Here is a 14,051-nt window from a genome sequence, read left to right as displayed (position 1 = left end):
TACGTAACCTCCCTGTCGTGCGTCACCGAAGCTCTTTAAAAACAACAACAACAAAAAAACAACGAAAGAAGATAGATGTGTTGGTTTACCCGGGAGAGAGAGCGCATTAATCAACGTTTCAGTTTCCTCATCACCACAAATGTGCCGGAGTAAACCGGAGCTAATTTTCCTCCCGTGGTCCCTGGGCGGGTTTTCACCGTGTCTGATGCCGTCCGCTTCACTTGTTCTAATCTGTGTCTCCCTGGATTGCAACGCGATGCTACTTTTTTTTTTTATTAGACTGACAGGCGGGCTGATGTGCCTTGTAAGCAGATGAGGTGGTTGAAATGAAATCTGTTTGGCCGTGACTGATTACTGTTTAACAGACACGTGCGAGCGACGTCGGGCCCGATCAACTTTTTTTTTGTTCCCTCTCCGCGCTCCCTCTTTCTCTGCGCGTATCGACGTTTACGCATCGACGTTTACGCGTCGACCCTTTGTTTACCTTCGCTCTACGTGTGCTCTTTGAATTATTGTTATTGTTCCGATGTTTGAATGCCTCTGCGCAGGAATATCATGCTCAGCTGGAGGAGATGCGCGTTTCCATCAGACAGCTGGAGGAGGACCTGTCCGCCGCCCGTCGCCGTAGCGACCTGTACGAATCGGAGCTGAAAGACTCTCGACAGGCCAGCGAGGAGCTTAAGAGGAAGGCTGCGGACTACCAGCACAGGATGCAGAAGGTTCACACTGTAACTAAAGCTGCTCGTGATTCAAAAGTCTTCGGACACATTTTTTTTTTTTTCAACACATATTGTACATATTCTCTACTGCAGTTGTGCCCTCAATGTAGCGTTTTAACATGATGTTATCAAGATAATGTAAACTTGAAGTCACTGTAAGGTGTTTTTTTTTTTTTTTTTTCTTGAGTTACTAAAGACAGCATTTGGCACGATCACTTCTGGAAGGGAGATCACTGTGTTTTCCCGAAATCTTTGCAGGCCAAAGAGCAAAGCAAAGCAGAAGCGGAGGAGATGGTGACCAAGTTGGAGAAGGTAGTTTGTGAAGTTATTTCCGTTGCAATAACATTGTGTGATCGGTGAGGTTGAAAAATATTTTCCAGATGAGGACATTTTCCATAAAGGATGATAATCTTTTACATATGCATATGCATATTTGTCTTTTTTTTTTTTTTTTTTTAGACCAACACTGAGCAGCAGTCCAAGATCCAGGAACTCCAAGAGAAGCTCGCCAAGGTAGAATATATGCGCTTTGGATGCTTTATGAATAATTTATACGATCTTGTGCTTCCGACTGCAAGAGATGTTACATCGTTTTACACTTTCAGATGAGTGTATAAACTCCTTCTTTACCTTCTCTGACCTCCTCCCCCCCCCTTTTTTTTTTTTTTTTTTTTTTTTTTTTTTCTCTCTCTCCGTCTCTCTCTTAAACTGTGGTTTTGTCAGTCAGATTTAATCTGTGGCCGGAGAATAATGAAGCCGGAGTTACTGCTTAATTATCGGCAATCAAACAGTTTGGCCTCATTAGTAAAGATAATTTCGTCCTTAATTGTCTTTTCCCTGCGAATGAATATTTAAGAAGTGCCATGGTTTTTTTTTTTTTTTTTTTTTGGCCACGAGTACCCGAGGCAGCGGTGGTGATATTCAAGGCTGACTGAGCCCAAATTTAGGAGAAGACTCAGTGAAATAATCAGTATGAAGTAGGTAGTTTGGTTTGATATTAGCCAAATACAGTAGTTTGCTTACCTGTAGCAACAGAAGCTAACAAAAGGATGACAGTTATTCCTCACATGTGCACACATCACAATATGTATGTAATACTAAGGAGATAATACATTTATAGACATTATACTGCACAAGTGGTTTATTTGATCATTCAGTTATTGTTATTATACACATTTATTATACTGGTTCCTGTTAATATGATTTTTGCTTTGACCCACGTGAGTGATTAGACATGAGATTTTGGAAATTAGGGATGTATTATTTTATTTTTGTTTGTACTGATTTAACCTCCAGGCAATAAGGGCCAGTTCGGAGGCCACAGACCACCTTCAGGGTATGAAAGTGGCCAAAGAGCGCATGGAGCGGGATCTGGAGCGGCTACAGCACAAGGAGGACTCCAGCGACAGCCTGCGCCGACGCCTCCGCGAGACCGAGGTACGGCCGCCGCACGGGATTACATCTGTTGCTTTGCAACATCGCAAACTTCCCTCGTCGGGTAAACAAATCTGGCTCCGGAAAGCACAGTATGTTCTGTCGTAAACGTGGTTTTGCGTCTCGTGAGGACACATTAACATGTCAAGACAGACCCCGGTGATCACGTGACGTTTGTGTCTCCTGGCATGCGGATCCGTCTCACATCAGAATTGTTTATGGGCTGTTCCTCCGCCCCAACAATCACAGACTCAGACTTTCACCCACATCACTCACAGTGAATTAAGTATATATATATATTTTTTATAAATAAGGCCCAAACATATGTTCTATTTACTGTGAAGCGTCAAATCTGTGGCCGTGTAAACACGGAGGCAGTTATGATGACTGCTGTTATGAAGCTAATTACGCTGCATGTTACGTTTCTACTAATTGATTCTCTTGAGGCTCGGAGCTCCTGCGTCTCCTTTAACACTGACAAACTGTTTCTGTACACAGTTTTTATTTTTTACAGGCCAATTTTAGAGCTGAAATTATGAATGCCTTCACATCTAAATTGAACTCAAACGAAAAAAAAAAAAAAAAGCTTTTAAAAACCTTTTATTTAACTGAACCTCCGTAATTTGCCGCTCTCATTTGGCTCCGGTGTTTTGGTTTGCATCACTTCCTGCATCACATAAAAGGACATTTTAAGTAGTTCAAGCTTCTGCAATATGCAAGACAATATGCAAGAAGACATTTCATGTATCTGAATTTTGACTTTTGAGAAAACTAATTAGTCCTTCAAATATAATATAATATATGAAGATCTCATATAAACAAACAAGGAACTTCCTGCTCATCACGATGCAGGCAAGCAGATACCAGCAGGAATTCTGCCACACATATGTATATATGTATGTATGTATATATATATATACATATACATATATATATTTATATTTGTATATATATATATATATATATATGTATATATATATATATAATATATTTGCTTGTGCAGTGTCACTAGTTAAATATAGAATCTACTTTATTTTCTGAGGTTGTTTTGAGTTCTTCTAAAGCAGAAATTCACATCAAGCACTAGACATGTAAATTTGGTTATAGCTTAGTTAAAGGAAGGAAAAATATGCACAGGGTCAAATTCACACGCAGCTCCAAAGACCTCTCTCACACACACACACACACACACACACACACACACACACACACACACACACAAATGCAAATGCTTAAAAAGTCATTTTTACCTTGAAGTGGAAGTTTTAAACGCTAATTACCGTTCCTGCAGTCACGATTGTCCAAATAGCAAAAAGCGCTACTTTGGACTGTTTTTTTTTTTTTTTTTTAATTGATGCTGCATTTTTAAACCTTAAAGAAACACTCAGTCATTTTTTGTGTTTTTTTTTTGTTTTTTTTTGCGCATAACTTTTCTTCGTCGTCTGCAGGACGGCAGGAAGACTCTGGAGAACCAGGTGAAGAGGTTGGAGATCGTCGAGCGCCGCGAGACCAAACTGAAGGATGAGATCCAGAGCAAGGCCCAGCAGATTCAGCAGATGGCCGATAAGATTCTGGTAAACCCACCTTTCATCCCTCCTGTGCGCAGCTAAAATAATCACAGGAGGTGTGAGATAAACATAGCTCATTGTCATCACTGCAGAGGAAGTGCAATTTTACATAATAACTCCTTAAAAAAGAAAAATCTCAGGTTTATCATCGGCTCTCCTTGTAATATCTTATTTTTATTATGCACCGAGGTGCCACATATAATAGTAATTTTATGTAATATTGCCCTAATTTAAAAAAAAAAAAACAACAAAAAAAACACACAGCCATGATACGACCACGCAAGTACTTTCAATAGACTTTGTTTTCAGAGCAGCGCCTGTCACACTTAGTAATACGCAGGTGTCGTAATGACGGCTCGGTTCCATTAAGTGTCCCAGCGGAGCCCTGGCGGCGAACCGGCATGCAACAAAAGCAGGACCTACGCTAAGTGGAACGCAGCCACGTGGTTTTCTCCCACCGGTGACGAGTCAAAACGTCTGCTTTGTTAAATGTCTTGTTGGTTTCCTTCATCCGCGTGGGTGTAAAGCAAAACTGGGTTTGATTGACATCTCGCTCTCGCTCGGCTGCTGGTTTTAGTTTGCAGATTTCGGTCTCATCACTTGAATATCCAACACACCAACCAGCAGCTTCAACCCGATCAAGAAGTCTCAGTTGGTAAACAAGCGTGTGGGTGTGCACGGGAGAAAGTAGAAGTTTTTTTATGCGGTTTTACAGAAGTTTTTTGTGTCTTGTGCAAAGCTGAGGAGAGAAACTTTTTTGTTGGATTTAAGAGAACTAAAAAGAATCGGCCTTTTTTTTGCAGCGTTGCGAGTTAGATCCACTTCTGCTTTTTCCTCTACAAGTTCAAATGTGTGCTGTGAATAAAGCCGATGAAGAGTGCCCCCCCCAAAAAAGGAAAGTGGTAGATTTGAAGTCATAGATATGAATCTGTGGATGTTAACTGGTCTATGACCCACATTTCCAAATTGTTCAAAATTTGAGCCGTTCAAATTTATTTTCAATAAAAAAGAGTGCAGTAATGAACAATGCTAACCCGAACAAGAAAGTGCAACCTTAGTAAATAAAAGGCAAATACGCTTTTCAAATAAATGTAAACTCGGGTTTCTCATTAAGTTTCAGGAATCTCAATTTAACTGAATAAGCTATAAAGGCGGACTAATCTTGAATTAAATATAAAGCCAGACTTACTGTATCTAATCCTAAACCTGTTAACAGATGCTGGTTTGACAGATAACTGTTGATATGATGATGCCAGTAATGGTTGTTGCTATCATGATATGTCTGGCGGCAAACAGCTAATGGCGTGCTGCATCATGTGGACTGTACGTCCTTCAAAATAAAAGCAGAGCAGCAGAAAGTCTGTGGACTTCAAAATAAAAGCTTGACTTTTTTTTTTTCTTTCTTTCAGGCACTTATTTACAACCATCCAAAAACGCCTCCGTGACCCACTTTCTGTTTCTGACCCACCAGTTGACAACCACTAATTATATTTTGTTATTGTGTTACATGTACTCGCTTACTTATTACAGCACATTTGTCACAACAAAGACAAGAGACTGGTATTTATTTCAAATATCTTGTACATGGGTTGTTTTAGGTGATTGTATCTCTTACAGACTGCGTCACAATCAAAATACCTTCACAGCTGAGCCAAATAAAACAGACATTATAAATATATTTCAAATCACGATGAGGCACATCATCTTTAGGAACCGTCACAGATTGTTATCAGGTGTTATTGATTCCTCTGATCACAAATGTACATTACGAGCTGCTTTTTGTGATAACATACTTTACACATTACCTTCTGTCAAAAATGGAAGTGTGTTCGGCTACTTGCAGCCTCTGTGATCGTGTTGACATGCAGGTTGTAACCTCTTTGCGTCCTTGTGTAGGCGCTGGAGGAGAATCTGCGAGAGACCCATGCCACAGCCCAGCGGCTGGAGACTCATCTGAAACAGAAGGAAAAGCTCTACGAAGACAAGATTAAGGTCCGGTCTCCGAATACATATACACAATCTTAGTTGCTACTTAAAAAAAAAGCCACAGTACATCCTACTGAACCTGCAGGAAGTGCTGTGTGCTGTTTGGACCTGTGGGAGTCCTCTCTGCAGGGGGCATCTACAGTATGTCATCTTCACACCACTCTTTGTCCCGTTAAGTGATATCCTGGTTCTGGGTTTATTTTCTTATTTGTGGGCCACCTCCTGGCGCTGAGCAGGTGCTGGAGGGCCAGATGAAGGCGGACATGGCTGATAAGGAGATGCTGGAGTCCAGTCAGAGCAAATATGAGGAGGAGGTGCAGGAGAAGTGCAGCATCATCAGCGAACAGAAGGCGGTAAGAGCTGACCGGCTTGGAAACAAAATCACCAATTCAGAGGGTATTTTAGCAATTTTATCACACTGACATAGATTTCATGTTTGGAATAATATTTGTTGCACAGAGCGCACGGAACCAAAAAAATAAACCAGAATCTGATCCCATTATGTGAAAATTTAACTAAATATTGGAATCAAAACACAAATCTGCAATTTCTATGCAGACCATAAATGCAATGGACTCAAAGATGAACAGCCTGGAGCAGAGAATTGCTGAGCTGTCGGAGGCCAACAAACTGGCAGCCAACAGCAGCATCTACACCCAGAAAAACATGTAAGTATGATACACAAAAAAGTACCAGTGAAGCACAGTAGAAACTGTTTTGAGACGTCGTACGTCGGTAAGAGACCCGCCGCTGTCCAGGGTCCTGAAAACAGCCCAAAATCATTCGTACCCATGCCTTGTGAATTTCTTATGAAAATGGCGTAACCAAGTGAAACAGGATGTTAAAACATTGTGCTAGAGATATATATGAATGATATATATTTAAATTTTTATGAAAATAAATCATGTCCATTATCTAAAGCAGCCACACTACGCAACCAGGGGTCCTCACTCACGCTTTTTGGTTTTAGCCATTTACAGATGGTGAAACCGACTGGTCAAATACAAATTCACTAGACGTGGGTATGAATCATTTTTGGGCTTAACTGTATGTTTAATATTTCGCTGATAGCACAGTAAGAAAGTTCTCGCGAGAAAAATGGATGACATCAGAACTTCCCACAGTTGAGGATTTGGGTTCGTGTGATCCACGATATTTTTGTGAAACTAACCTTTGTTTTAAGACTTGAACGAGAAAACGTTTGAAAGCTGTTGGAAATCTGAGGTTGATTTTACATCCTCATTTAGAACAGATTTTAATCCAAAGTGGTTCTTTTAGCTACTCGTGTTCAATGTACAATGTTCATGTTTTCCCTTTTTTTTGTATTGTTAATTTTTTCTTAAACATTTTTTTTCTGCATTATTCAGTTATTTCACTTTAGTCTTTTCACCCTTGTTAAAATGTAAACATGTTTTACAAGATAATATATTTCAGTTCTGTTCCAAATATAAATAAAAAAATAAAATAAAAAAAGAAACAGTAGAAAAACATTCTCCATCCAAATATGAAGGGAAATAATCAGGTTTAACATTACCAGGAAAGCACCTAATTCTTTTTTTTTTCCTGGCAGTGTTTCATAGCTTCTTATTAATCTTTTTGTTGGATGTGTGGTCTCGTCAGGAAAGCTCAGGAGGAAATGATCTCGGAGCTCCGCCAGCAGAAGTTCTACTTGGAGTCTCAGGCCGGGAAGTTGGAGGCCCAGAACGCCAAACTGGAAGAGCATCTAGAGAAAATGAGTCAGCAGGAGCAAAGCAATAAGAGCCGCGTGCTGGAGCTGGAGACGAGGCTGCGAGAGGTGAGGCGCGAGGTTATTAAAACGGGATTCGTGCTGTTGACGAGATTTCCCCGAATCGTTCATTTCTGCGACTTCTTCTGCTTCAATACCCGGTGATTTAGAGTCAATATTATGCAGCGTCTACACTCACAAAGTGCATTTCTGACACTCCTAAATGTTTAAATAGATGAAAATTGAGCTCCAGACCTGCTCCGACTGCACTGATCCGACTCCAAACACCTGTGCATAATTGCGTCCCTGAAAATATGTTAGAAATAATTACGGCTGCGTGTGGAAGCAGGTGCAGCTCATAAAGCCGTTCTTAGATGAGAGTATTTATGCTACCAGCCGCTAAGTTGGATGAAACACGAACAGACTGTGTCACAGTTTCTTTCCACTGGTGATAAGACTGTTAAACATGTAACACCTGGTTGGACTCTTATTTATGCTGCTTTAGTGAGTCCTTTACTACCGGGCATACCGGACGCTGTATTTTTATGTCTTATATTTATTACCTCTTACCTGATGCACTTTTAATGCCCATTTTACGTATGTTTTATGTCTGTTTTTAGGGTCACATTTTAATTGTGTGTTCAGGAATTTTTTTGTGGATAATTAGCTTTCCACCCGGGTCCTGAAAAACTTTGAACCTTGAACTTTGGATGTTTAAAAAAAAAAAAAAAAAAGGAGGAAAAGAAGATGTACTAAATAAAGTGACGTATGACATGACATTGGGATGGAATAGTCTCCCGTAGAGAGGATAGAGGAGATGTTTTATGGCAGTTAGAAAGTGAGTTTAATAGGCTGAAAATCATTTATAGATTTTCTGAATCTAAATGCAAATGCGTGGTTTTAGTTTTTGCTATTTCAAATCCAGATGTAACAGAAAAGAGCAGCACAACGAGTCACCGCAGAGTCAAACCAGGTGAGGCGTCAGGTGTAATGCTCTCTCTCGCCCCCTCCCAACCCGCCACTCCCCCCCTCCAACCCCCCCCCCCACCCCCCGCGGAAAGCTGTGTCATGTCAGCATGTCTCCCAGCTGCTCCTCGGAGCAAATCGCCTCCTCTTCCTCCTCCTGATCCCGGATGGGGCCCCCCCACCCCACCCCACACCCCACCAAACCAACCCCACCCACCCCACCCTCTCTGTCTGCCTGTCCGCAGATCGGCCTGGAGCACGAGGAAGAAAAGCTGGAGATCAAGCGCCAGGTGACGGACGTGACCCTGTCGCTGCAAGAGCGCGAGTCCCAGATCAACAACCTGCAGGCGGCTCGCCGCGCTGTGGAGAGCCAGCTGCAGCACGCCAAGACGGAGCTGGAGGAGACCACCGCCGAGGCCGAGGAGGAGATCACCGTGCTCCGAGTAAGAGAGAGAGAGAGAGAGAAAGGAAAGACGATGCCTTCCTTTTAAATGTTATGTAAGTTCAGGCTGTGAAATCTGTCCCCTCCGTCCTCTCTTCCCGTCACAACCTGCCAGGCACACAGAGAAGAGATACAACGCAAGTACGACGCCCTGAGAGACAGTTGTGCGGTAAGCTGCTCACTCCTTCTTTTTTCTTTTTTCCACTTTGAATCGTTCCAGGAATAGACAGCTTCTTCTGGCTGAATCATCCCACATCACCACGCAGAACTTAAAGTAGCCACGTTTTTCCTCCATATGTGTTCCTGTCACTCTTGCCACTGAATCGGGCCTCATTTACCAAAACAAAAAAACAAAAAAAAACATTTGACTCACTGGAACTTCAAACATCTTTACTCATTTCCTCACATTTGTCTACCATGTTGGTCATTTTTGTGTAAATACAATAGTAACTGAATAAATTTACATCCTGAAATATGACCAGGGATCCACATTCAGGCTTTCAGGGACGTCCCAAAACTTTGTGATTTTGGTTAAGGTGAGAATTGTTGTTCCAAATAGGCAACGATTTTTTTTTTTTTTTTTTAATAATAATGGTTGATTAATGCCATCGTGCACATTAACACATTAGCCTTTACCAAAACTAGCCCTAACACCTCAGGAAGATGATGAGCTTCTTGGGATATTCAGAGTTTTTTTCTTTCTTTGGTTCCTTCACGGTGTTGCATCGTCATCATTCCCCGGAAACACCGCGGTTTAGTTACCTAACGTAGAACCTTAAAGTCCACTCCTACCGATGAGATCAGGTAGAAGAGCTCTAAATAATGCGTTTCATTTTCCGTGTCGGCCGAGATATTTATTTGATAGTTAACTTGTGGTATCCGACTAACCTCGAGAGAGGATGTTGTCATATTTAGAGAATTCTTCGAGTCCCGTCAAACTCGCACGCCGAAGAATAAATATCAAGATCGTCGCAGTCTTCCTTTATCCCATTGCCCTACTTTTCGAGATCCTCCCACTCGCAAACTGTTCAGAAAGCAGTGTCCATAGATTCAGCTGGCCAGTTTTCAGGCGACCACAAGCCAAATTTTGCAACCAGCAGAGCTTGAGATGCAACTCTATTTTCTGCCCTGCTAAGACTCTCGCAGTGCCGATCCAACCGTCAGTCTGTCTGCGGAACATTTTGGAGCGGAGCAAATGTCTTAAAAAAAACCTCTCCGGGGAAGGACTCTTCAAAATGTTGCCTCATTCAACCTCTCGATTGTGTTTTGGTTCTCCATCTAAGCATTCGGATCAGCCCCCCCCCCCTTTTTTTTAATTCTGTTTGAACTGACGAATCAAAACTCTGATTTCCGGCAGGTGAACTCCTTCCACACACTCAACTGTTTTAGTTTTTTCAATTCAATTCAGTGCAATTCAATTTGATCTTATATGGCGCCAAATCACAACACAAGTCATTTCAAGGCACTTAACATAGTAAAGTCCTTACAATGGAACCATATAACATGATAGAGAGGAACCCAATCATTCAGCCATTCAATTATTCCCATGTGGAGTGACTGCTGGGACGAAAGAAGCTCAGGACGAAACCTCGGCCAGAACGAGGATCAGAGGTGTGCTGCCGTCCGCCTCGGCTGGTTGGGTTGAACTGGGAGAGCAGAGATAGAAAAGAACAGGATAGAGATCCAAGGCAAAACATGCAGTCTGCTTTACATGCAAGGCATTCTGCTATTAACAGACCAAAATGAAATTTGTTGACCACATGTTGTTGTTTTTTATTTGACTGTAGAAATACTTTGTGTCCGTTTGTGTTGATTATACGCTAGAAGTCATCAATCATAATCAAATTAAGCCGACAACACCATAGTTGAAAATTTCCACGTTGAAACTTCAGTGACAGTCTGACAGTCCTAAAACCACAAGATTGAGACGGACAGATTTTTATTACGTCACACACCGGATGAACCAATCCTGTCAGCTGGTGTGGTTCAGCTTTCCATACCGTCGTACTGCCAGCTCGAGCTGCAGGTAAGCAGCACACGTGTGGTGGAGATGGAGGTGGGGACTGTTTGCATATTTATAGATCAGACTTGCATCTAAAAAGGAAACTGACTCCGGTGGGTTCGATGCTCTAACGCCTCGCTTTCTTTGAAAGAGAAGAGGCTCCTCTTTACTTTGTACCGTCTGCCTGAGCTAAATGTTTATGTTAATTTCAATCAAGCTGCGCGACACCCACAACCCTTCTCAAACGGTCCTGAGCGATTTTGTATTCGGCAGTGGAAGCTCTCTGCATGTGATTTACTTCAGGTCTTCAAGCTGCCCTCCGTAGATTGGGCTGACGGATGAGTGGAGTCAATATAGAGGCTTGCCAGATCACCAGCGCATCCATCCCACCGTCGACTCCTCGGCCTGCCTGAAGAATGTAGTCGCTGCTGCCGTCGAGTCCTCCTCCTTCAGTGGAGCCCAATCTCTGACTCAGTACAGAACAGACAGCTAATTTATGTACTTAAAAGCTTTGCCGCACCTCGGAAGTCCTGCGTAGTACACGCGTGTTCCCCTGAAAGCTGAGACTCGGGGGGGGGGGGCTTTTAACAGGCACCCAACCCCCCTCACCCCACCCCCAACAGCCTCTGACCCTCATCTCCCCACGGTATTGCGGTGATGGAGTTGATTAGCCGTGCTCCTGGGTTAACAAAAAACAACAAAAAACAAGGAGCCCGGATTTCATTCCATAATGATTACGGCATTATATCACTAACCCAGATATGTGCATCATGTAATAATGCAGCAGTACAGTTTTGTGTGTGTGTGTGTGTGTGTGTGTGTGTGTGTGTGTGTGTGTGTGTGTGTGTGTGTGTGTGTGTGTGTGTGTTCGGTCACGTTTTCGTGCAGAGGATCGATAATGTGAACAAAATGCATTTAAGGGGTCATAAGGACCCTTTCTTGCATGCGAATTATAAAAATTCATGTTAATTTATTGAGTTCACCGACTATTCATGATTACACAGCAGGGATTCCGCTTTTTTTTTACCAAGTTTATGCGTCGGCTGTGTTGCGGCTTAGCAACCGGACCTGCTGGTTGAAACCGGAGCGAGGAAGTGGGCAAGGAGTCCGCTGCAGTCAGAAACGAGACGAGCGAGGTGACCCGGCCAGCTCGCAGACTTGCTGCTGAGGCTGATTGAGACAGACTGTAGCTGTGATTTCAGGGCTGCAGCCACAGCTACGCTTTTGGTTGTTATGATTCTGGCTGTGACACATTCGTTTTATAATAGCTGTAACACTAACATGCAGCTGTGTGTGTGTGTGTGTGTGTGTGTGTGTGTGTGTGTGTGTGTGTGTGTGTGCGTGTGCGTGTGTGTGTGGCTGTGCTGGATGGGCATTTTATTAAATCTACTGTATCCCCTGAACTCATCTCAACTCAACTTTTATGAATATTTATATTTATATAGCACCTTTTATACAACAATGCATAAGACAAAAGATAAAAAAAAGAAACTTTAAACACTGTAAAAAAAACAACTAAAACTAAATGCATCACAACTGAGTCGTTAATTAAAACCTGACATGTGGACTCGGAGAGGAAGGGAAATTTACCAGACGGAACCAATGACATGATCCTTAAGACTCCAAAAAGAAGTATTTGCTAAATACTAAATACTTATAATATATAATTATATTATAAGGGTGTAATCATGCTCTTAAAAGCCAGTCCGTGCAGTGATTTTTAAAGAACAGCAAAAGAACCGTGGCTTTTTTTTTAGGAAGACCACACAGGAGGGCTTTGCAGCATTCATGTCAAGAGGTTAAAAAGCGTCTATGAGCTTCTCTGTATCGGCTTGTGAGAGAAAATGGCCTCATTTTGGCTTTATTTCTAACCTTTCATAACCGACAGAAAATACTTCACAGTACTTTCTTGCCTTATACACCTTCACAGCTTCAGCTGGTGAAGATGAACTGTTGCTGTTCAGCCTTTATTTAAAGGAGGAATGAGCAATAAAAGTGTCAAAGTGTCGCATCATTTCTGCTTTCTGTTTCCCTAAACTGGCAGGGTATTACAACTGGACCGGATCAACACATCAACTGTTTACATAGTTCAGTTGAACGGCAAAAAAGTACATCAAGGGAAATCAGAAAGTACTTCAGATAAACTGAAGAAAAATATCTGAAAGAGCAGAGATGGAGTATTTTTCAGAAAACTTGGCTGATGTATTTTAGGCCCTGAGTGGGTGCTGCTGTTTATTTCTTTAAACCCGTAGTTTGATGCCTCTGATTAATCCGCAGGTGATCACGGACCTGGAGGAGCAGCTGACCGCGCTGACTCAGGAGAACGCCGAGCTGAACCGGCAGAACTTCTACCTGTCCAAGCAGCTGGACGAGGCCTCCGACGAGAGAGAAGACCGACTGCAGCTCAGCCAGGACGTGGACCGGCTGCGTCGGGAGGTGGCCGACCGCGAAATGCACCTCAACAACCAGAAACAGGTATCAAATGATGCAGTAAATACAGTATGAATGAAAAAAAAACACTGTCATGAGGATAGTTCTGCATTTTGGCCCGTTCCAACAACGTTAAAGAGTTTTGTTTTCAAGGTTAAAGTTTGAAGTGATAGTTGAGGTTCGGTCATAAGATGTGATGTTTAGGGTTTCGGGTCCTCACAAAGACAGAAAGATGTGTTTGTGTGTGTTCTTCACCTGCTCGTGAGTTTCCTTCAACAGTCAAAAAACAAAAAAAACAATTCAGGTGGACTGATAGTACTAAATACGGTCGTAACACTGGCCTCAGTTATTCGTCATGTTGTCGAACTCCAAATAAGTCGATGACTAAATACGTTTCGTTTAATTTTACTCATAATATTGGTTAATATTTCCCCGGCTGTCCGTTAAAGACCTTGGAGTCAGTGGTACCTTGTGGACCTTTTGACACTGCTACAACACAACAAGCACCGTGATGCACATTTGTGACAGTGATCCCATACTTTTCTACCAGTTGAAGAAGTTCTATGAAGAACGCGTTCGAGACCTCGGAGTGTGCACGTGTTTTAGTGAGTAAACAGAAACCTGAAATTGTCCTTAAAATTGAGCCGAATGGGACATTTCAACAACATTATTGCTGTCAGTACTGTGATTATTCATATATCTGCTAGCATCCATCGGATTAGTATATATTTGAGAGCTTTGTCAGAGTTGCTGAGAAACATTGTGGACTCAAAAGCAT

At 42.2% G+C, this 14,051-nt stretch overlaps 1 protein-coding gene across 1 annotated transcript in view; it reads left to right on the top strand.

Annotated features, from left to right (window-relative positions):
• LOC138208308 (citron Rho-interacting kinase) overlaps positions 1-14,051 on the top strand; it is a 47,025-nt gene that overhangs the window by 15,018 nt on the left and 17,956 nt on the right. Inside the window, 12 exon segments of the mRNA XM_069166100.1 lie at positions 549-728; positions 978-1,031; positions 1,179-1,232; positions 2,016-2,156; positions 3,602-3,727; positions 5,618-5,713; positions 5,944-6,060; positions 6,266-6,375; positions 7,328-7,502; positions 8,645-8,842; positions 8,957-9,010; positions 13,121-13,318. Of these exon segments, the coding sequence (XP_069022201.1) occupies positions 549-728; positions 978-1,031; positions 1,179-1,232; positions 2,016-2,156; positions 3,602-3,727; positions 5,618-5,713; positions 5,944-6,060; positions 6,266-6,375; positions 7,328-7,502; positions 8,645-8,842; positions 8,957-9,010; positions 13,121-13,318 (1,503 nt within the window).

The sequence above is a fragment of the Embiotoca jacksoni genome, unplaced genomic scaffold, assembly GCF_022577435.1.
Source record: "Embiotoca jacksoni isolate LCO1_2020_lvr unplaced genomic scaffold, fEmbJac1.0.p SCAF_37, whole genome shotgun sequence".
Lineage (NCBI taxonomy): Eukaryota > Metazoa > Chordata > Actinopteri > Embiotocidae > Embiotoca > Embiotoca jacksoni.
This window is presented reverse-complemented; position numbering and strand designations above follow the sequence as displayed.